Consider the following 22,816-nt stretch of genomic DNA (forward strand, 5'->3'; position numbering starts at 1 on the left):
CTACTGAAGACAATGCAGGTTGGCAGGTTAAGGAGAGAGGAACAATACAATGTGCCTACACAGATATTGAAACAAAATTAGGGCAGATCCTCTAGAGTATATGATGAAAATACCTGTCCTACATCTGGCAATGTGCACAGTGTGCCTTAAAGAAAGGTCAAGAGGAAGCACTGAAGATCACACATGTCCTATAGCATTAATTCAGCCCTTACAAACAAACATTAGTGTAGCATGATGCAACCTCCACCTAATTCTTGCTACAGTTCTCAAGTCTGCCATATAGAGGAGCCAGAGGCAGGTAGATACTGGTAACACCACCAGTTACTATGAAGAAGTCTTTTTGTTCATTTGTGTGTGTGTGTGTTCTAATACAGTTTTAAGCAGAGTCTTAGGGAGTTGATGAGAGCCTCTGATCTGAAGACAAAAGCACTTCAAGCAGATGCATTGAAAAGTGTGCAGAGAACTTCGTACTATCATCCTGTGTGAGCCAATAAGGATGTTCTTAAGGGAAAAAAGTAAGGAGGTGAAACATGGGTATCAGTCTTACTGTTCTGTAAATAAGGTATTTCTTATCCAGGAGTCCATTTTGAGATGCTGTCAGTGGAAACAGCTTCACCTTTCAGAAAGCAAACTGAAGAGCCTGGAAAATATGAAGCAGCTTTGTTCTCTAGAGAGAAAAGAGTAATTCTTTTCAGCCTCCAAAAGTACCTATTAACTTTTTATAGTTCACATGTGCTCAGGAAAACAAGCAAGCAAGTAACCAGGTTAGTGTTCAGTACTGAAAGCAGCTTTGGTACCACTTTGATACATCAATGCTAAGAGAGACCTCCACAAAAGCAGAGTTTCAAATAAGGGCTCCTGGTTCCACTTCTGTAGCAATGTCAGAAGTTTAGGAAAGGTGGAAAAAGAGGATGAAGACTCAAAGGACAGTCACAACTGTCATGCCTGTTATGAGGGAAAGACTGACTCTAATCGTGGTTTTGTACTGACTACAAAGAGAGTCTGACTGTATTCTGAAGAATGGAAACACTCTGAGCAAATGAGTTGCACACAGATGCATGTCTACTGAGTGGCATTACAGTGGCAACAACTGATGCTGTACCAAACTTCCCAGCCTCTGGAAGAGATGATGTGGAGTGGTTCTGAGGAATCAGGTTACCTACACTTAGCATGTACTTTCTAAAGCTTCCTCAACAATACCATTACACACTATCAAACTGAAGGGACCCAGAATTCCTGGCAGCACCCTTTGCTCTCTATCACACCAACCTGGCATCAAGGCAGTCTTCTAAAGTATTTTTAACTATTTTTGAGTATTTTCTTTCATATATTTACTATGATTTTTCCCCTATAAGTATTAATGAGAAATATTTTCCCCTCTGTCTTTAGAAAGGCTTTTTTTTTGTATCTTAACAATATAAATGACTCCTTTTGGTCTTCTAAGCTATTCCTAAAAAGTGTAACTTAAAATCATACTCAAGTCTGAAGAGAATGCCAAAAACTCATAGCGCTACTTCTGCTGCTGATCAATAGGACTCTTACCTGAGGGCTTTCTTCTATATATAGACTGCAGAAAGAGCAAGAGAGCACTTCCCAACATGGTCATACATTATGTAATACGTGAAATCTATTTCAAGCTTCCTCATGAAAGTTTTAAAGGCTTTCATCTGTCCTATTTTTGCTTCTGGAAAGATAAGGGAAGACTCTGGATTTCTTACCCGCACTATTTCACAGTCAACATTTAATTCTGCGGCCACAGCTTCAATTTTCTCTCTGCAGACTGAGCCCAGGCTGGTCATGCCATTGTCCCAGTATTTCTTTAGGGTAGCTAAGTCTCGGTCACTAAATTGTGTGCGGTCCTGTAACTGTAAGATAGAAGAAAATACTGTTAGATTGAAATCTGCTCATGCTGTTCACTTGATTTCCAGAGGTGCTGCATGCAGTAAGACAAGTGCTCCACTGCCTCCGGGGCCTTTTTCCTCTCTTAATCCTCCCTTAAGAACTTGGGATTTTTATCCAGGGCAGTACAGAATTCCCTGGGACTTGCTTTAAAGGCAATGGTGGTGCTAATGCAAGTTTAAAGCACGTCAGCTTTATTTCAGCTCCACCTGATTCTTTTATATTTGTTTTATCTCATTCTATAAGGTCTTCCTGAAAATAACTTCTCTCCCCTTGTGCTGTTTACTCTCTCCACCCAATTTATGCAAATGATTCCTTAAGGCTTTTCAAGTTTCTCACCCTCCCCCACCTCAAATTCTTTTATCTTACTGCAAACTACAGTACATGCATAATTCAAGATTCCCAGATCCTAAAGGGAATACTTTATTTGGTAAGCTTCAGAGTTTAATTTGGTTTCACTGCTTATTTGCGAGATCCCTACTCTTTGTGGGTATTTATCAAAACTGTGATAGTGGATTACTGATGAAAGGAGTAACACTGGAACACAAATCCTAAATGCCCCACCACTTCCTGACTCCATGAACAGCATACACCAGTAGAACTTACAAGCTTTATCAACAGCTTTAGCTCACAGTTTTAACTAAAATCTAGTTTCTTTACACCAACCTATGTTAGTCATCTCTCCTGCTACTGTGAGTACATAAATGCAATGATGCAGTTTGCACTAGTAACCTGTACCCACATGTGCAAAACCTGTCATTATTTCAACAGCTGAACTTTGTAAGGAATCCAGTTGGCACACTTCAAGGTTGCTCGAGTTACAGCAGCAAAGTGCACCTCAAGAGCACTCTGGTGAGCAAAGCTGAATCCCTGATGCCCAGTCAGCCTCAGCAGATGCTGGTTTTCCTTGCACACTGACCTGAGCTCCTCCTACCTACAAGAAATTCTCCAAGAACAAAAGCATAGTTGTCTCCTCAACTACTGCAGCAAGACTTCTTTTTACAGGTGTTGCCAAAATAGATTGTAACTTCTGAAAGGGAAAGGAAGAGCCCTCCCCATCAGGGAGCAGAAGCCAAGTGCTAAGAACAGGGAAGGCAAAAGGAATGTGATAGCAACACTCAAACTACAGGGAGAAACAATCACTCTGGCCTGCCCTGCTTTCCTGAACACTCGGGACAACTTCACCTTCTGAAGTATACTGAGCGCATTTTCTAAACATAAGTAAGTATTATTTGCTATCAGTTCCATAGAGCTCCCACTGACAACACCACTGCAGCAACGCACTGCTCCCTCAGCTTACTGCGATCTCCACTTATCAGGAAAATAAAATAGGGAATTCCTTTGTATTTAATGTGCATGCCTTAAAGAAACCTCTGGGACATGACATAGAAACCCCCCTCCCCAACAGAGGGGTAAAATGAAAGAAGCAAAAGGGAATCTGGTATTACTGCAGATGAAAGGGCGCAACCGCAGTTAGTGCAGTTGGGTCTCACCTTGTTTGTAATGGGCAAATTAGAACAAAACCCAAGAAAGTACAGGTGATGCTGGAGTAAGTACAGATTTCTGCCTGCTGCCTGACTTTCCAGTTATCTAAGATGCTGCTTCTACTGAAAGAATACAGGGCAAGAGCACTCACTAACAGAAAAGCTTTGTATTTGTGACCTGCGACACTATCCATGTTAGACAAAAGACACACAATTGCTGACTGTAGACAGTTATCAAAGGGATGGTATGGCAGGAAGGGCACAGAGGCTGCTCATTTGCTTCTAAGTACAAAGACTTTAAGCGCTGGAAGCAGTGTCTAGCAAAACTACTTGATGTTCAAAAATGTTACTTAAAAAAGCAGCGTCACATCTTTTCCATGTTAAGAGAATGGATGTTAATTCTGACGATCTACTACAATGTTTTAATACAAATCGTATTAGATAAACCACTATTCAATACTTTTCACAAGTGCTATGTAATTTTGCTACACAACTTGGGTTGTACAGTCAGTCTCAATAGTTTAGATCAAAGTATATGTTTTAATGTTTTAAAGTTACAGGAAGTATCCTGTAGCTACATTCCCAATAAAGTCTTTTGCAGCCACTTACTGTGGCCATGGAAAGGGAAAGAAAACAAAACAAAGTTTTTGTTTTACCTCCTTGCCAAACAGATTCTGCAGGTTTCAGATGACAATATGTATTTTGGGTTGGTTTTGTTTTGGTTTTTGTTGCTGTTGCAGTTACTGCTGCACTTTATCCTTTCACTTGTTCCTGACAAGCTCATGCAGCAGCACATGAATCATGCTGATACTGATCACAGGTCAGAGAAGGAAACAGAGAACAAGCCTTTTCAGTCAGCTCATACAAAAGAAACAAAAATCCTACAACACACGCACCACATGGAAGAGTCCAGAAAGCAGGAACAGAACTGAAGGGAAAAACAAGTGATGTAAAACAGCAGATGATACAAAGAGTCAGGTTCCCCTCAGGGCTGAGAAGTATTGCCAAGATGCCTGGCCCAATTCACCCTAATAAACTCTGCATATTCTCCAGTTAGCACTCCTCAATCCCACTTCAATTCTTCTACTTTGGAGTCTGTATCTCATCTTTGCTTTTTTTCCCCCACCAAGATCACACTACTGAATACAGCCAAGCAGGTAGGAACTGAGCCTTTGAGAAGCTGAAAGCACGGTCTTCAGCAAGGTATGTTTTGGCAGCTCTAACACAGCTTTGGAAGACAGAATCTGCCAGGGTTCTGGACTTGAGACTTTACCAGTGCCTCAATAGAAAGATCATGACATTTAAGGGCTCCAATTCACAAAAGTTGCTGAAAGGGAAGCAGGTCACTGCTTATCAAGTGAAACACAGGAGCTGTATGTTTGCCTGCTCGCACAGTCAGTGTGAGCTGCTTTATGGCACCTGAAAGGGCACAAAGGAGGATGGTTGGTTTACTCTGCTCACTTGCTGCACCAATGTAATGGGATCAGTCTTAAGCCTTATGCTCACTGGATGTAAATAACACTTCAGCTTTCCCAAAAGTTAGATCCAGATTTGTGTAACTTACCGTGCCATATGCCTTTATATGATTTTCTTAGGGAAATCACAACCAACCTTCCCTTACAGCATCATCCCCTTGACAAAGATTACACCTAAGTAAGTCCTGCATTATAAGCTGCTCAAAAATGACATAATGCTTTTATAAAAGTCAATTACTTTTGAGAGAAAATAAAGGGTGGAATTTCTACATTGGACATATAATTACACTTCCATCAATTTAATTGATGTCATTCTCATGCTTAGTATCATGAGAGGAACTGAGCAAACAAGAGGAAATAAAAGCAGTCCTATAAATGTTGTAACACTCATGGTTATGCATCAGCACACAAAAAACTATCAGAAGATAATATTGAGAAGCTTCATATTTAGGACAATATTTTTCAATAGCTGAAAACAAGCCAGCAATCCAGTTCTTATTTTTACTTTATTATAACAGCTATTATGAATGCAATTCTCATATCCTCTCTTCAGATCCCCTGCTTGCTGATTCAAGGCTTGTCTTTATCCTCAGCAGTGTTGACTGCTGAATTCTTTACATTTAGCTGTTCTGTTGTCCATAGCCTGAAAAGCAGAGGAGCTTCTTCCTGCAGAAAATAGTCTATCAGCTCACAATGAAAAGCAATCCTTGTGAGCAAATTGAATCAGCAGTTCTGCCAAGCGGAGGGTTAAACCCTGCTTATCCCCTGACCTCCCAAGTGTAACAACAACATTCTTGTAAGAGATGACCCAGTTTATTACAGACATTCCCGGCATTTTGCCAAGCCCCTCATAATACCCACTGTGCATGCAATATTTGTGGTGCAAATCTGGTGTCTGTAATTGGTATGAATAATTGCGCTGCACTGGAGTGTCCTTATCCTGCCATTTATTAGAGCCTGCTTTTTTAGATCAGTTTTCATGCATGAGTTGAAAATGTTTCAGGCCACGTGCACAAAAGCTATACACAATCTTCAGATTATTAACAAAAGACATGCTAAGAAAAGAACTAGAGCTTCAATATATATGTACTATTAGTGCACAAACAGATTTCTAGAGAGAGACTTCTTGCATCTTTTCCCACTGGCTGAGTAAGCCTGAAGTTTGCTCTGATGGAAGCAGAACTGATAAATATTTCACAGTACCACAGCTTGAAAAGAGCTGTAACTGCTTCAACACTCAGCCTAAATGACATATATTCTGTTAATGTTTCTAAACCAAACACAGCTAAGAAGAGGGGAAAAAACAAAGAAGGAAAACAGGGAGATATCAGTGCAATAGAACAGTCTAGCCAAATAATTACACTGCAAACACCATTCTTCTCACTCTATAATGAACCTCCAATCCACATAAACTGGCAACTCACCCTTCTTGAGATTCTGAACCATAATTATCATGAGTCTTATTTAATCTATTGATGTCTTCCTTGCATTTAACTAGAAAGTCTGCTTTTCCAATACCTGGCCAGATATGACACACTTCCAGCCTGCAGGATCACAGTTACAATGAGCCAAGGTGATTTGTGGAAATAGGTGCAGGATATAATAAAAAGATCTATTTCATCTGAAGCAATGATAAGACATGCCTACCCTTTGCATCCATTGAAGGACTGTCATTGGGAATAGTGAAGAGATGCTGTTGGCAGCAAGGTTATGAGATGTTATGCATGTTATTAGCATCTAATGTGAACATTAACAAAATGCAATACCTTGAGATATGTGGTGAAATATTTCACCGAGGGAGGAAAAGCATTAACCAAATCCATTAATCCAAATGACACAGAAGGCATGCATAAGGATAGCGTTCACAACTCAGTCCTGTGGAGATCTTCAGTTAGGCTTGCCTGTCTCTCTTTCTGAGGACTCTATCTTACTCAGACATGCTCTCAACCAGTCTGACTAGAATACACTTTTCTTCCCTCTGCCCTTCTAGGAAAGTGGAGTAACGTGAACAGGTGAAGAGAACTTCACAAATTGGTATAGTTTTAAACCAAGAGGTACAACTAAGGTGCACTTTGACTTTAGATAGCTTTAATCCCTATGGGTGCTCACTTTAAAGGCCACTCTAAGACATTGTGTCTTTGTAGGCTTACTGTGGCAGCTAGAGTTTTTATGACACCTTCAGACCACAGTCCAGCAAGGTATTTTCTCTTGCAGTTATACTGATGTAGTCTCCTCCACACATCCAGCTGTGGCAGCTCTTGCCCTGTCGTGGGGTTAGACCAGCTCCTTTGCCTCATTCAGAGTGCTTGACAAGCAGGACTCTCAAGGAAGCACTTTATTGCTGCCATCTCCAGTATTTTACTCAAATAGGCAATGGTGAAAGACCAATTTAAAAACCAGAATTTAGCACAGGAGCTCTCCATTCATTTCAGCTATTTCCCTCCCTGCAAAATACACACCAGAGGCCAGACACCCCAAGCTGAAGGGGCAGATCCGGCTAACTCACCTATGGTAGGAGTTCCAGCTATGTGCAGCAGCACGTTCAAGAAGGTCTCAAGGCCATTACTACAATGCAGTGTTACTTCAGGTAGGGGGAAAATACAAAATCTATGCCTTACCAGTTTCTTCACTGATTTCCTATGCCTGCTTCCAAAGGGTGATTCTGCAAACATAATTCTAAGACCTTACTTTACTATCTTAATGACTTTGTGTTTCAGACTTGATAGTAAGACCACTAGAACTGATCCTAATTAGAAATAAAAAAGGAAAAGCTAAACTATCCCCTCTCCCCCCAGAATAAAACTTCATAACTAAGCCAGGCACTCTAGGTAAGCCAGTTTACCTAGAGTTAACATCTACCTGACAAATGTTAGCATATCAGGTTATACCTACCATAAACACTAACCATCTGCTAAGGCAACAGAGACGTAACTCAAGCATAGTTGGTACACTCAAGACCTAACTGCAAGGACAAAAGTGAAGATATTTTCCCCCTTTTAATTATCTTTAACCAGTACCTTCACTGCTATGTTTTAATCCTTGCTATCCTTCCACCATCCTGCAAAAAAACCCCAAAATCAATGCATTCTCAAAGGCCAATGCATTGCACATGCTCCACAACAGAATACAGAATTCCATCATTTCAAAAGACATCCTCATGAATAACAGAGGGTGATATTTCTAGACTAACATTCATTAACAGTCAGGATTACATCATCTTACAGTACAGCTGAGCAGACAAAGAGTTTCTGAAGAACTGCACAGTTTTTATCTCTCTTGATGCAGCTGAAGGACAGGGCAAGGAAAACAAAACATCAAGGCAAAACATGAAAAATTCAGAGTATCTAAAAGATGATCTTTTCCATTCGAAACAAAATACAGATTGGCCTTTTTACTGTTTGAATGGCAGTAATTGCCATAATCGCAGTTCTACAACTCTACCCATTCTATTTCTGTTCTCCACACTTTCTTCAAAAGGATTTCGCATCTGAAACTGAAGTTTCCTAGGAAGTAGGAGCTTTTTCTCTCTTTTTGTTGTCTTACACCTGTGTGTATACAGCAGTTTTAGAGTGCCAACTCCTAAACTGGTATCCTTGAGTAGATTAATTATGTATTCAAGCTGGAGAAAGCACATCCACAAATCTGGAAACAGATGTTGTCAAAATGGACTGTATTAACCAATGGTGTGTATGCATTTTATTGATTAGGAAGACTCGGAGTAAAGGTCTAAAGAAAAAGGAATTCCTAATAACAACCCCTAATAAACAGGTACTTCCACAGCCTTGAAGGTTTTAAGCTTATTCCAGAAATTTCTTCTATAGTTTGTGTTATGTAGCATGATATTTCAAAAGAAGCATGACCAGTAGGTCAAGAGAGGCAAATCTCCCCATCTACTCCACATTGGTGAGACTCTATTTGGAGTACCATGTTCAGCTCTGGGGCACCCAGCACAAGCAGGATGTGAATGGAGCAAGTCCAGAAGAGGCCATGGAGATGCTGCAAGGGCTGGAGCAGCTCTGCTCTGAAGCCAGGCTGAGAGAGCTGGGCTGTGGCAGCCTGGAGAAGAGAAGGGGAGATCTGAGAGCAGCTCCAGTGCTGAAAGGAGCTACAGGAAAGCTGGAGAGGGGCTTGGGACAAAGGCCTGTAGGGACAGGACAAGGGGAATGGCTTTAGACTGACAGAGGGGAGACTGAGCTGAACTCTTAGGCAGAAGCTGTTCCCTGTGAGGGTGCTGAGGCGCTGGCACAGGCTGCCCAGAGGAGCTGTGGCTGCCCCATCCCTGGCAGTGCTCAAGGCCAGGTTGGACACAGGGGCTTGGAGAAACCTGTTCTAGTGGAAGGTGTCCCTGCCCATGGCAGGGGTTGGAGCTGTATGAGCTTTAAGGTCCCTTCCAACCCAAACCATTCCATGATTCGATGACCACCATGCCTCAACAACCACTGCTGAGAAACATCATGCCCTGCTCTCTTCACTGCTCCCAGCCACATGCTCCTGCTGCTCCAGTAAGTACATTCAACCCACTAAAGACAAACTCAGCGGAAGAATATGTATCTAAAAGCTCACATGTCTGACCTGGATTACCTTGAAATTAGATACTAGCACCAGTGCTACAGAGGGGGTGGTGATGCACTAGCTGGGGGGGTAACAGAAAGTAACAGAGTTACTTTCCTGACAAAAGCTGTTTCATACCTTGTGTTACCCTTTGGAGTCATTTGTGACTTAAGGACACTGACCCAGCTGATTCTGCCTAATGTGAAATGACATATATGCGGATAAAGTTTGACTTGGTAAAGTTACTATGGATAGCAGGGACTAATTCTGTGAATGTGCAGAGTAGCCAAAGAGGGAGTTACTGTGTTAAGCATTCAGTTGCCCCAATTAATAACCATTTAACTTCCAATCTAAAACAAAAAAAGCATTCTGAGCTCTAAACTCTCAGTCCGCACCAGTTCAGGTGTTGTATTTCAGCTAATAGCACAATTCATACACCTGGGCATCACATTACTGGACACAGGCTTATGACCTTGACCTATTTTTAACAGTACATATCAACCTTACCTTAACTGAAATACTGTGTCTGCAGATAATGTTTCTATCAGTCAAAGTACAAAAGGAACATAAGGTAAATAGAACTGTCAGTTTCAAAAATGCATTGTAATAAACTTTTCACTCCACTTGATGCATCAGATATTTAAATGGAAATATACTTACTGCTCTTTTCCTGGAACAACCTGTAATCCAAGGCACAGTAAGGTTTCCTGAAATCTGTAGAGGGAAGGAGGAAACAGAACAGAAAACAGCAGCTTAATTTTGCTATGACAGCTAATACTGAGCAGCTTTCACAATACTGTGCACTCAATTCTGTTAACAATGCCTGTAAGACAGGTTAAGATTTAAAAGCAAAACAAAGTCACACTTAGCCTTACTGCTGTAAGGCTAAAACCGAAAGAGTTTCTTTCAGAGAAGGTAAAAGAACATGAGGGCAACTTTGTACTTTTGCTATCTCAAAACTTGTATTTCAGAACACAAGTTTTCACTTTGAATCTGTCACAAACCCCATAAGATGAAGCAGACTGGACTTAGACAAGGGCCAATGTCAGACAGAACTGCTGACACACCATTTTCAATTACATCAGTTAAACATGCAGAAAAAACTACAGTACCTGTTTCTAGCTGAGCTGTTCAATGTCACATGTTAAGGATTTGCATATTGGCATTAAAACTAGGGACAGCAGGTTGAAGAAGGAAAGGAAGGCAGTATGAAGGCAAAGGTTTGCTGTCTTGATCCCCATTGCTTCTCCACCTTTCCCAGTGATTAGACTTTATCTAAGTCTGATCTTGAACTGTTTTCCCTGGCCATCTGAAATGTGTCACAGCCTGGAATATTTCAGGCTTCTTTAGGATTCATGTTCTGCTACAGACAAGCAATGCTTGAGAGACTAAACACAGCTCTTGAGAGATTAATGAATCTCAAGTCATTACACACACTATGTATGCAAGGAATAAGAATCTATGCACTTCTGCTGACTGTATCAAACTGCACTAATAGTTTTTGTATTTGCAAAGTGTTCTAATAATGGATCTTGCAGAATGAGCATAACCAAATATAGAATACCTGGTGCAGCCTGTCTGGTGTACAAGCACCCAAGACAGTTTTATGCTTTCAGTTAGAAGCACTTGGAGTTTACCTAAGGGCAGACAATTTGTCATTACAGCACAAAGCAGCCTGAGGGGGGCTAGAAATGAACACCCTCCACTCCTAAGGGCAAGCCTACATCAGCTTTTGTGTCTCAAATACTCATTTCTTAGCTGCATGCACACATTTGAGAAACTCTATATAATTACAATTCTGTATCTCACCACAACTTCACACCACAAAACCTGCTCTTGCCTCTTCAGTATCACTCATATGGCTTCTCCCCAGAAATTTGCAGTGAGGCTACAGAAAAAAACCCATGCTTTCCTATGTGAATAAAGCAATCAGTCTGCCAGAGCATTAACAGCTATTTGGAAGAGAAATGCACACAAGTTCTGAGAGGTATGATGACAAACACAATCAAGTTTATCTCAGTATAACTACTTGAAGACAACAGGCATCCTCTTGTCTTCAAAAGCCTCTAGGGATATAAACAAATCACTGTGACACAGTAGAAATAAGAAAGAAAAATGGATTCCCATTTCCTTAAATAAAGCCAACTTGCAGCTCATTCACATGAAGCAGCATCCTTAAAGTGAATCTTATATATGTATTATATACATATCTATTCTGACCTACTGACTGCAAGGCTTAGGCTTTTCCCTTGTGAAAGACAGGGCTAAATTAGGTAAGTCTGCTTCAGTGTGTGTTAACAAAGTAATTAAAAATACACATACTTTCCACAGTATTTTTGTCCCTTAGGTTTGGGGGAAGGAAACCAAGAGCAAACCATGGCTCAGCCTTGAGGCCAAGCAAGAATAGCCTCTGTAATGCAACTCGCTTAAAGCCAAACTAAGAAAAGGAGGTTGAACAATTTGTTTACTGAAACTGCTCAGGCATTAAAATTGATCACTTAATTAAATTTAGTCTTAAGTTACACTAACATGAATTTGATTAATGGAACCAGTAAGGAAGTTGTAGCTAATTGCTAATTAGATACTCCACCAATGAACGACAGTAATTACTTCATCAAAACACAAATCACGCAGCTCTGACGCTAAGGAAGCATCTGCTTGGATGTTTTAACTACTCCAATAATCATGTAGCTCAGGTTTAACCTATTTTTAAATTGAGGAAGATTTCCCTAAATTGAAAGGTTTTAATTCCTACACTGATGGATAAATCAGCTAAACACGGGCAATGAAATGAACAGGAAGTGACTCCACACAGAAGAAGTGTCATCCTGCATATGTCTAAAAGAATTCAGACAGCCCCTCTTACAAAAATCTACCTCTTGAAGCTTAGCATATAAATATTATTAAGCTATAAGGGGAGTTTCTACACAAAATAAGAGTCACACTGGACTTAAATTTAAGAGGAGGACTTGGAGGAGGGGGTTAAACTATTGAAGAACTGATGATATCAATAAAATATGTTAATGGCCTAGCAGGGTAAATTATTTGCTATACAGGACTTTGAAGGCAGTAGGTGAAATTTTCTTGCCAAGGTGATAAATGAGCATTGAAGTCTCACCAGCATACACTAACACCTCTTAAGATACAGAACTTACTTTTGCATTGCTCTGGAATGCGCTAAAAACTCTCAGCAAGGAGCACAGAAACTAGGACCATTGTTTCTTCAAGGTACTATGGCATCAGGCAGGACACGATTCCTCTACAGCTTCCACAGAGCCACTACATGCTCCCCTATAAGTTCCCTAAAAGTGTCATCATAGAGGTTCACAGCATGCATGCTTACAGCAGCAAGTGAATTAATAGCAACCTGCCCGATTTTTCCAATGCAAGGTCTAAGGTGCATTCCCAAATCCAAATAACAGTCTCTGAGAGACAGGCATGAAAGTCAAAGCAGGTACCAGTGAATTCCTCACTTATCACCCCCCCCAGGTACATTATTGTAACAGGAGAAAAACAAACCAACCCAACCCAAAATGGAGTTAGAGATCTCATTTTAATCCATATCACACCACATGGACAGATCCAATGTCACCTACCATAAACTACATTTCATGAACTGGCTGTTTCAAAAGACTCTGTCCCTACCCAAAAATAAAAATCTAAATCAAAGATATTTCAAATTGCATTAAAACATTCAAAAAACAAAAAAAATAATGAGAAATAAATCTCATTGATGCCTTTTCAAGAGAAAACAGCTGCAGGTATCAGTGATGTATTTCACTTCATGAAACTTAAGAAAATTTCCTTAAGTCTATTGTATGCAGCTTTGCAGCTTTACCAGCTCTTTACCGAACAGATTTGCACATTTACAGCTTTTCTTCTATGAAACTGGGGCATCAAAAGTAAACAGCATTTAATGCACTTTATAACTCAAGTAAGAGCAGTAATAGGAAATACTGACAGACTGGGAGAAGGGAGAAACAGAACAGGTTGTCTAAAGTGCTTAGCCTAGAAAAGACCATGAATATGAATTGCTGATGTCCCATCTACTACACAGACTCTGCTCCAAAGGAAATATGCTCATCAAACCTCAGGTTTTCTGAGAAAAGCAGTGATTCTGGTGAAAAGTGGCACTCACTTGAGCTCAAAAGCTTGGTTTCAAATCCTCACACGAGATAGGAACAGGTCAGAAAAAAACCCCAACCCAAAACAACCACCAAATCAAAAACACCCCTAACAAACAAGAAACCCCCCCAAAAACCAGTTCATGAAGTATTGTCCTCTACACCAGTGAGCAGTGCACAAGGAAAAATCGTCTGTTGTTTACATGGTTCACTTTCAGGTAGATTAAAAAGGAAGTAACAGGCAAATACACAAAGGCAACAAAGGCAGAATCACATCCTGTCAGTCTTAAGACTTTTATAAAGTGTTTCTAGGCTGTGGCATGTCAGAAGGCATAAAAATCCATGAGGGAAAAAAAAAACCCAAACAAAAACCCCCCAAAAAATCAATTTGGCTGTTTCCTGCCCAATTATCTTCCCTCTAGTTACTATAAAAATTAAAAATACAAGTGTGTCAGTGTTCTACCTTCTGAACATCTTTTAGTTCTTCACTGACCTGCATTTAATTTTCCCCACTCTGTATCACTGCAGGGACTCCACTGCAGCATAAGGAAATAATGAGATTGAATGCAAAACTGATATTTGAATTAGATGCTGTGGGAGAGGAATATTTGCTCACTTAAGTGTCTCCCATCATCTCAACTATCTCACATGAGATCCTAATCCCTAACATAAAGCAGGTCTAAGAGACTGGCAACTGCACAGGGGGTACAGGCAGTGCTGATGGAAGAGCTAATCCAAGCAGACATTAATAAGGACAAACAACTGCACAACACACAGATGACAGCATGATCCTATGTTCTGGCCTATGCCACGTGCAAAGTATGTGTGCAGAGGAACAACCAAGGGTATCACTATGACATGTGCTGGCAAGCCAAGTCAGGACAATGCACACTTGAGCCTGCATTAGCAGCCATAGGCATAATCCTCTTGTAACCAAAGTTTATCAAATCTATGAAGCCCCACTGCTCTTCAATACAGAGCTATACACTGCAGCCATGGATTTAGCAATACAGATAAGAGTGCTATGATACTTCAGTGCTACCTGCACTCCATTTATGAAGGGATGATCTCTAACTGAAAGATATAAATGGAGCACAGCCTGCAGAAAGGTGAACCTATCACTTACTAGCTACCAACTTTGGAACAGTACTTATCTACAGATTTGTCTTCAAGGTTTGAAGACAGACAAATTGCCAGATTACCTGGTAATTATTTTGGTTTTGTGACAGCCTCAGTTGACTTGAAGTTGTAAAATGAGGAGAAAAGGTACTTCTTGATGGATTAGCACTGCTATATAACGTACTGGATGTTGTATGTAATGAGGTCCGTGCAGGCAAATGGTAGTCTCTGTTATGATACAGAATATTGTCAGGCATGTCCCTGGCATTCACCATCTGTGAACTACAGCTCACATTTCTTCCTGGCCCAGAGAAGGCTGCACTTTGGTTCTCTACTCGAACAGAACTGGTGCTTTCACAGTATCTTGAATAGCTTTGTATTTGTGCTCCCATGGATGCCAGCTCCTCTTCTCTAGCATATTCGTCATCCACATCTCCAGTTTCCATCGCGATGGAGAGACAGGTGCCTTCCACTGAGCAATGCTTCTGTGCTGTGCTTCCTCCCACCATTCTTTGAGGTTGATCTGTAACTGCCAGAGAAAACACTTCACGGATTTCCAGGTTTTGGGTGCTACAGGAAGGGTCCCTGGTGGCAGCTCTGTGCCCAGGGGGCACATGTGATGTGAGAGCTGCATGGTCTGGCTTTTGTAACCGCTGACATCCCATGGGTTCAGCCTTACAGGGCCTGTGGCATATCATCGGCTTCTGAGGTAACACCAACTCTGCAGTCTGGACTGACGAACCACCATAGCTTTTTTTAGTGTGACTATAGATGGAGTTCGCAGAATTCAGTACACTTGTTTGCCTAGATAAAATAATAGTCTTTTCCCCTACTAATAGGGAAGCATTTTTACAATGTGGTACTTGTCGTCCTATAGGGATGTGCTGCTGCTGAAACTCTGCATCACCTTTCCCTGGTAGCCGTGGAATAGAGGTTTTATGTATTTCTGCCACTGAAGCATTTGTCTGCTTGGTGGATCCTTGCCTACCAGATGAACCAGCAGGACTATATATACCAGTAACTATTACATCATTATTAGAAGAGGTCCAAGAAGTTTGCTGACTTTGGGATCGACCAATATTTACCACATTTCTAACTGCTGCTTCCGGAGGTACTGAGGGAATAGTAGGGACAGTCCCTGGGGGAGTGCCTCCAGAGTCTACAGCACTCTTGCTGCTCATCTTCCTTCGTTTATTGCCAACCCACGTCTGCAAACAACAATGACAACAAACACAAAACAAAGCATTAAATAAGCAGAAAAATCAGGCAATTCCATTTTTAAGCAGATCGGATGAAAAGTGAAATGTTCAAGTTGAGACCTAAGTTTACAAAAATGTAAATAATTTACTGATTATGCAGCATCTGAACAATACAGGGTGGTGAACAATACATGCCTCTCATGCTTGGGATTCATATACTAACACACAAGAACCCCAGTTTCAATTCAAAAGCCCCAGTTACTCAAAAATCCTGTGACTGGTTTTGCCTCTTGTCCCTTACGATGTATTTCACTGATCCTGCTGTGACTAATTCCCCTAAATTAAAGCTTTTAGTATTTAGCACTTTGGGATGCAGAACCGTCCCTGAGGTATGTAGCTAACCTTTCGTAACCAAACAACTGAGATACAACTTCAAAACTACCTTAAACAGAAACTGCCAATTATTGAATTCAGATGAGAAGAAAAAAAGTTGCTTTGTTAGACAACTACAAAACAATTTGGTGACTATTCAGACCTATAGATTAATTTCTCCTCTGCCAGCTGCATAAATCAAGATCCGATGTCAAAACCTGCTTTTGAAAGACACTGACAGACAAGATTTGGACTACCACGATTAGATTCGGACACAAGTTTGCTATTATGGACATTTCAGAAAGTGACAATAACAGTTCCATGTGTTTGTGTAAAAGACAGCATCAGACAAAAATCATTGAGAAGTACAGGTACAATGGCAGTTGTGCACAGGTTAAAATGTACTGCTGTGTGTTTTAAACACATTAAGTGCAAGTAACACATTAAGACAGAGCAAAAAGAACTGAAGGGAAAATATTAGCTTCAGTATTTCAAGAGAAAGAGAGTTAATCTGGTGGAAGCATCAGCTCTAGCTCTGGGAGCATCAGCCCCACTTGACTATCCCTGGCAATCTTCCTGATCATAGAGACAAGACCTGTTCAAATTCTTTCCATCTGTCTGTACTGAATGTGAGAGCATCAGGGAGTGGGATACAAGAGCCAGAGAATGAAAAATAAGCTTCTGCATCTGCTTATGCTGGTTATGAAAAGGATCAGATATGCATATAGAAATATGGTGACACAGTTTCTGCACCACACTGGATATTAACCACCACACACCTAAAGCCAAAGCAAAGCAAGATCTCAACATTCAGCAACCAGTTGGTTTAAACAATAAAATCCCTCACCCTATAACAAGGAAACTGCACTGAGCTCCTATCTTGGGTTTCTATCTCATCATGTGAAAGGAGAAAAGCTTTCTTCACATACCAATATATGCTAAGAAAGTTAAACAGATTTTTCTATGGAAATATACACAACCCTGCCCTACAGAAGTGTGTTCAAGTCTTCATTCCATTCTACCCATTCTTGTTGTAGAATTTTACAAAGTGCCTAATTTGAGCCATGATTCGTTGCATGCAGGAACATCTCAGTTACTAATGACCAATTTTTCTGCTCAAAAGCAAGTTTAAATGCAGAAATTTTAGTCATAGACCTGAAGGTGCTTTTCTTTACTGAACAAAACAAATCTAGAAGGTCAAACATCATTGTTGTTACTTCTGCTCAGTCAGTGCTTTCTCAAGATAAAAACCATAGAGACACTGCAACTTTTGGACCAGGAAAGAGATTTCATCCCTAAGTTTTCCAACTGTATAGAACTAAAAGCTAAACGTTTTCCTCACACTTTTCCTGAAAAGAAATGCATTCAAAGAAATGCAACTAACTTACTAGCACTACTATTCACAGGATTAAAGTGGAGTTCCATGAGACAGCACAAATCAGGTTTGCCATTTGCTGAAAGAGTCCCGTTCTCCTGACCATGGCCCCAGCTTCTTTCTCCCACCATCTATCCAAACCACCCACCTGAAGGATCAGGGAACTCCCCCAAAAGGCATAAAACTTAGATGACACAAAAAGAAAACAACAAAAGTTTTGGTGAGCTTATCAAATTTAGCTGGGTTACTGTGAGTAAATGCAAGAGATGATCAGCACAAGATGACAGGAGAGAAAGATCTGCCCAACTGAGAAGGGAAAGAGTACGAAACCTCCCATTTTAGTGCTGTGAGACATAATCACTGAGAAGAATCAGAGTGAAAGGAAAGGTCCATGTTGTTACTAACTTGATGGTATGGTATCATTGTGGGATGTGACGGAGGAGACATTAAGTACAAAATACCCCAAGAAAAGGGACACAAATCTTTGCTTCAATCCAGCCCTCCGACCTGTTAAGTTTTGGGAGCATTTTACCTAACACTGGAAGCATCACTGAAATTCTTAACTATCATTTAGGAGGAGCTCCCAGAAAAGATGATACATCTGAAGTCCACCTGTTAAGAAAATTACCTGGAATTTCAGAGACCCTGACTTTACATTCCCAGTTTGAATCAGGCAGAGCTGGAAATTCACTGTCCCACATTCCAGATACACACGCCAGAGGGACTGTCAGTGGTGCCTGGCCATTAGTTTTAATCAGAGTCCATCCTAAATCTGAAAATAAAGTGCCCTCAGGAAATCCTTCAAGAGGTGTGAAAGAACAACAAAGCTGTAACCCTTCTGGTATCTGTTGCGGAACTATGGGCAGAATCCCACATCACCTCCCTCATCACTGCTCCCAGTGCTCCCTAACACTGCGAAAATCAGACCTGGAAAACTTGTGCACTGTATCAAGCATATTGTTCACATTTCATGAGAAGACAAAAAAGCAACCAGCAGAAGTATGCTAATACTAATGAACAACATCAGGCCATGCAAACCGGACTCAGCTAGAATACTTGCCTACTGAATGTGAAGAGAGGCAGGGTTTTTTTTCCCCAGGAGTAACTTTACCACATTCTCTAATTTTGAAATGGAGAACATATTTTTAGGTATTGCAGTAATGAAATCCATTGAGGTTTACATCAATTCATACATCATTCCTTTTTCCAACCCAGCTCAAGATTGGAAAGACTGGATGTTGTTCTATCAGACAAAGGCTATAGAAATCCTGATTCAGGGAAAGAATATATTCATAGAGTAATGACATGTGAATTATAGCAGTTACATTTAGGGAATTCATGTTCCTATTATAGTCATATCTGCAAATGCCAGCTGCAACCCAAGTATCATTTTACTCGACATTGTGCAGAAGTACTGACTTCTGTCCAAGAGTTTTATAGAGAAAAAGGGGTGAATGAGGAGAGGCAAAAAGGGGGATGTAAAGAAGAGAAAGGTGAGATCACACAAAAATATGACAAATTAAGGACAAATGCTGGGTTTGTTTCCACTGCACTGTAGGAAGAAAGTTTAAGTACCACAAGTAAGGGCTCCGTAAAGGAATAAAACTAAAGGAAGAAGGTCATGACACATTATTGCAGGAAGGGGAAAAAGAGGGAAATGGAAGTAAGAAGATGGAAAGCAAATGAGGACTGCAAGCAGAGGAGAGACTGGCTGCCTCCTCTATGTCCTTAACCAGAATAAAATTAGAAAAGCAGGCCCTGACTGCATCATCAGCACGCAGATTCCTGTTACAACTCTTTGTCTGGTTCAGGGAATCTGAATTTCTGGCTGACTTTCAGAACTTCCCACCACCTATAGCTGAGAAAGTGAGTTTTAATATTCCCAGAGTATTCTGAGGGAGGAGAATCCATGAAGGATTTAGGGAGCAGGAAGAGTTGTTACTGTCAACATATCACTGGTACACCACTTACAGTAAAAATAGACTGGTCTTACTCCTTCTTCAGTGTCCAGTGTTGCAGCCACTCCTGGTAGCTCAACTACTATTATTTTTTCCACTAATGCTTCATGATTTCTATTTCTGCTCCGAGACAACAGCCATTTTGTTGTCTAGTGTTTCACAAAGGGATTATTATTTCCCTTCCCATAGACTTTGGAAGAGTTCCCATTAGCGCTAGTGACATTCTTTTATAAGAAAAGAATGCACTCACTGTAAATAACTATGAGGTACCACAATATTTATGATTGTGACATGGAATACAAGTGTGACAGAGTGTGTCAAAAGAAATGCTTCCACAATTATTCTCCCAAATGCATTAGGTTATATAAATCTGTTGAACTTAATAGTTCCTTGATAACAGGACTTTGATACAATACATCGCACAAGGTTTGTATGGGACAAACTAATGTGTAATTTGACAAATACTAATACAAACCCTGAAAACACAAACCAAAACATCATCAACAGAAGACAAACAAACCAACCCAACAGAAACCACTCCTTGTGCAGTCCAGGGCCCTGCTAAATACAGCAATCACATGAACCACATTTCAGCAAAAATAAACCATAAACAGGCTCACTGGATAAAAATGAACATGTGACACACAAACTGCAGTCTGATTTAAGACAAGTATGAAGTTAGAGACTCCAGTCCTCTGCAGGTATTTTATGTAAAGAAATGAATGTGTATAACTTTAACATACAAATTTGAAAGGCCTCAGTACTTACCCTGACTACACTGAAGTCCAGTTTAGTTTCTTGTGCACACTGTAATATGAGCTGAAAGCAATTTTTACTTTGATTTGTCATTCCATTTTCATAATAACGCTGTAATATCCTTTGTTGCTCTACAGTAAATACAGAACGCAGATTCATCTAAAAATAAAAGAAGATACTCTGAAAGTTGGAATAAAAACTGTAACACTTGCAGAATGTACAGGCTGTCATTTATGCTTGTTGTGATAATGCTAAGTGTTGAAGTTTTCTTTACAGTCCTTTCCCAACACTTTTACTTACTTCCCAAAAACCCCCTGTTACAGTCAGCATTAGCGATTCCTTTGTGACAGACTCAAGTTGAATAGATGAACTACGTGTTTGGAACAACACTGACAGCCTTTCATGAATAAATAACTACTACATTGGGTCGCTAAGTCCAAGAGCCTCTAGTTTCAAAGAAAAAGTTTCTTCCTTAAGAAAAAAATAAAGGATAAAGGCATTAGGCAAACAGAGTAACATCAGCAGCTCCAACAATATTGTCAGGTGTGTTTTTCCTCACCTACCAAAAACAAAGGGACAAAATCTGAGATAAAATAACTGACTGTTTGGCACAATTAGTTTCTGCCGTCTCCAACTTCAGCAAATCCTATACTCCATTGTTAGCACCAGCACTTCCCAGCTGCAAAGTCACAAAGATCAAGGACCAGAAGACAAACTGGGGGAGAAAAACCCGAAGAGAAGGGCTTTATGCAGTTCTGGTCCAGCCTACTGCACTACTAATGATCTAATATTAACACTAAGGAGGAACCACCCAAATCACAGCCTGAGTTTAGAAAGGTTCATACTATTGTGAAACTGTAACCTGAGGCTATACTTCTTGAGAACATTTAAGTTCTATTTTAAAGGAGTAAAGGCCTACAGCACCTCAGGATGTGTTCCTGCACCTTTGCTTTGTCCCAAGCAGCACTGAGTGGTCCAGCATGCTCAACCAGAACAAGGAGATGCACGCTCTTCCCAGGCTAACAGCAACTCTCTGGGCTCTGTTTTCAGCCTGCTGAGCTAGCTCAGCACTGGGTCCCCCCATACAAGATCATTGGTCTGTATGCCATGGCAGTCACAGGAGGTGGTCAGGGATGAGACAGCCTCTTCAGCAGCAGTTCGATGAACATGTTAAAACCAACCCAGCTTTGTTATGCATGAAGATTCGTGCCCTACCTTGGATAAGGCAAACAGCTGAATATGGCCAAGTATCAGACAGGCTCCCTGGAAGCAAACTGACATTCTGTGTTCCTGTTATATGGTCCATACAGACAAAGAATATAATCCTCTGGTTACATGTAAGAAAAGAACCACATCACCACAGGCTTTCCATATCAGGGACTTTATTTTATCCCAAGCAGGAGGCTGCCAGCTGAGACACCACTAGCACTCATCAGGAGCAACCTGGCATCTGACCTCATGCCTTGGAAAGTCACCATCCACAAGTCGTTTTTAACACTTTTAGTATATGTAGCCAAATAATACAAAACAAACTAAAGAACAGTAAACCTTGTAGGAAAATGAAGGAGATGAGAGAATCCTTTGTAGCTTCCAAGCTTTTAGTTACCAGTTTTGGAAATTCTGGATGGAAAGGAGGAAAGTAGCAACATATTTAATCTTTGCACAAGAACTCCTGATTTAGAGCAAGTAAAATTATTAAGGAGACACCCAACTCCTTTCACATTATTAATCAATATGATTATACTACATAATGGTAATTGATAGTAGAATTTGACAGGCATTTAAAGACTAATATCTAGAACTTGGAGTAAAATGCTTGTAGGCCAGAGCTTTGACCTCAGAGTTTACTCTCCTCTGTGTCAAAAGACCATAGAAAAATTACTAACTACTTAGCTGTAAAAACTACTGTTTTCAGTAATACTTAAAACAGAAGATGATTTTTCAACCATATTTTTACCCCTGTTCCCAGTTCTTATTTACCCTCTTATTCTTGTGAGCACTGGAACAGGTTGCCCAGGGGGGTTGTGGAGTCTCCTACATTGGAGATATTCAAGCTCCGCCTAGACAAGCTCCTGTGTAATGTACTCTAGGTTACCCTGCTCTTGGACTAGATGATCTTTTGAGGTCACTTCCAACCCTTGGGATTCTGTGATTATTAACTCCAGAACCATCAGCCACATTATAAGTCAGGCTTTGCCTGAGTCATGCTTCCACCAGAATGTGCATTCAGCCACAGTCAGAGCTGGGCAAAGGACGCTCTTGCTCTGAATACTCTGCAAGCAACAGAGGAGACAATTATTGGCCCATTAAGAAAACGATAAGTTCATCAAAATCTACTTTATAAAGTTAAGAACTGTCTTCAGATCTCCCCTGTGGATATACATGATGATGCAGCCACCAACTGATTTATGGCACTTTTAAAGAATACGCAAGAGTTAATCTTGTGATTCTTTTTCGTCCTGCAGGACTGGCAGGCCCCAGTTTACACTTCTGTGTTTGCTACT

At 40.6% G+C, this 22,816-nt stretch overlaps 1 protein-coding gene across 1 annotated transcript in view; it reads right to left on the bottom strand.

Annotated features, from left to right (window-relative positions):
* The window catches only part of HDX (highly divergent homeobox), a 42,530-nt gene that overhangs the window by 14,468 nt on the left and 5,246 nt on the right, over positions 1-22,816 (bottom strand). The window contains exons 2-5 of the mRNA XM_034064046.1: positions 20,325-20,471; positions 14,736-15,860; positions 10,070-10,123; positions 1,719-1,865 (exon numbers count right to left, since the gene is read on the bottom strand). Coding sequence (XP_033919937.1) covers positions 1,719-1,865; positions 10,070-10,123; positions 14,736-15,860; positions 20,325-20,471 — 1,473 coding nt within the window. The remainder of the gene's footprint in view (positions 1-1,718; positions 1,866-10,069; positions 10,124-14,735; positions 15,861-20,324; positions 20,472-22,816) is intronic.

The sequence above is a fragment of the Melopsittacus undulatus genome, chromosome 6, assembly GCF_012275295.1.
Source record: "Melopsittacus undulatus isolate bMelUnd1 chromosome 6, bMelUnd1.mat.Z, whole genome shotgun sequence".
Classification (NCBI taxonomy): Eukaryota; Metazoa; Chordata; class Aves; order Psittaciformes; family Psittaculidae; genus Melopsittacus; species Melopsittacus undulatus.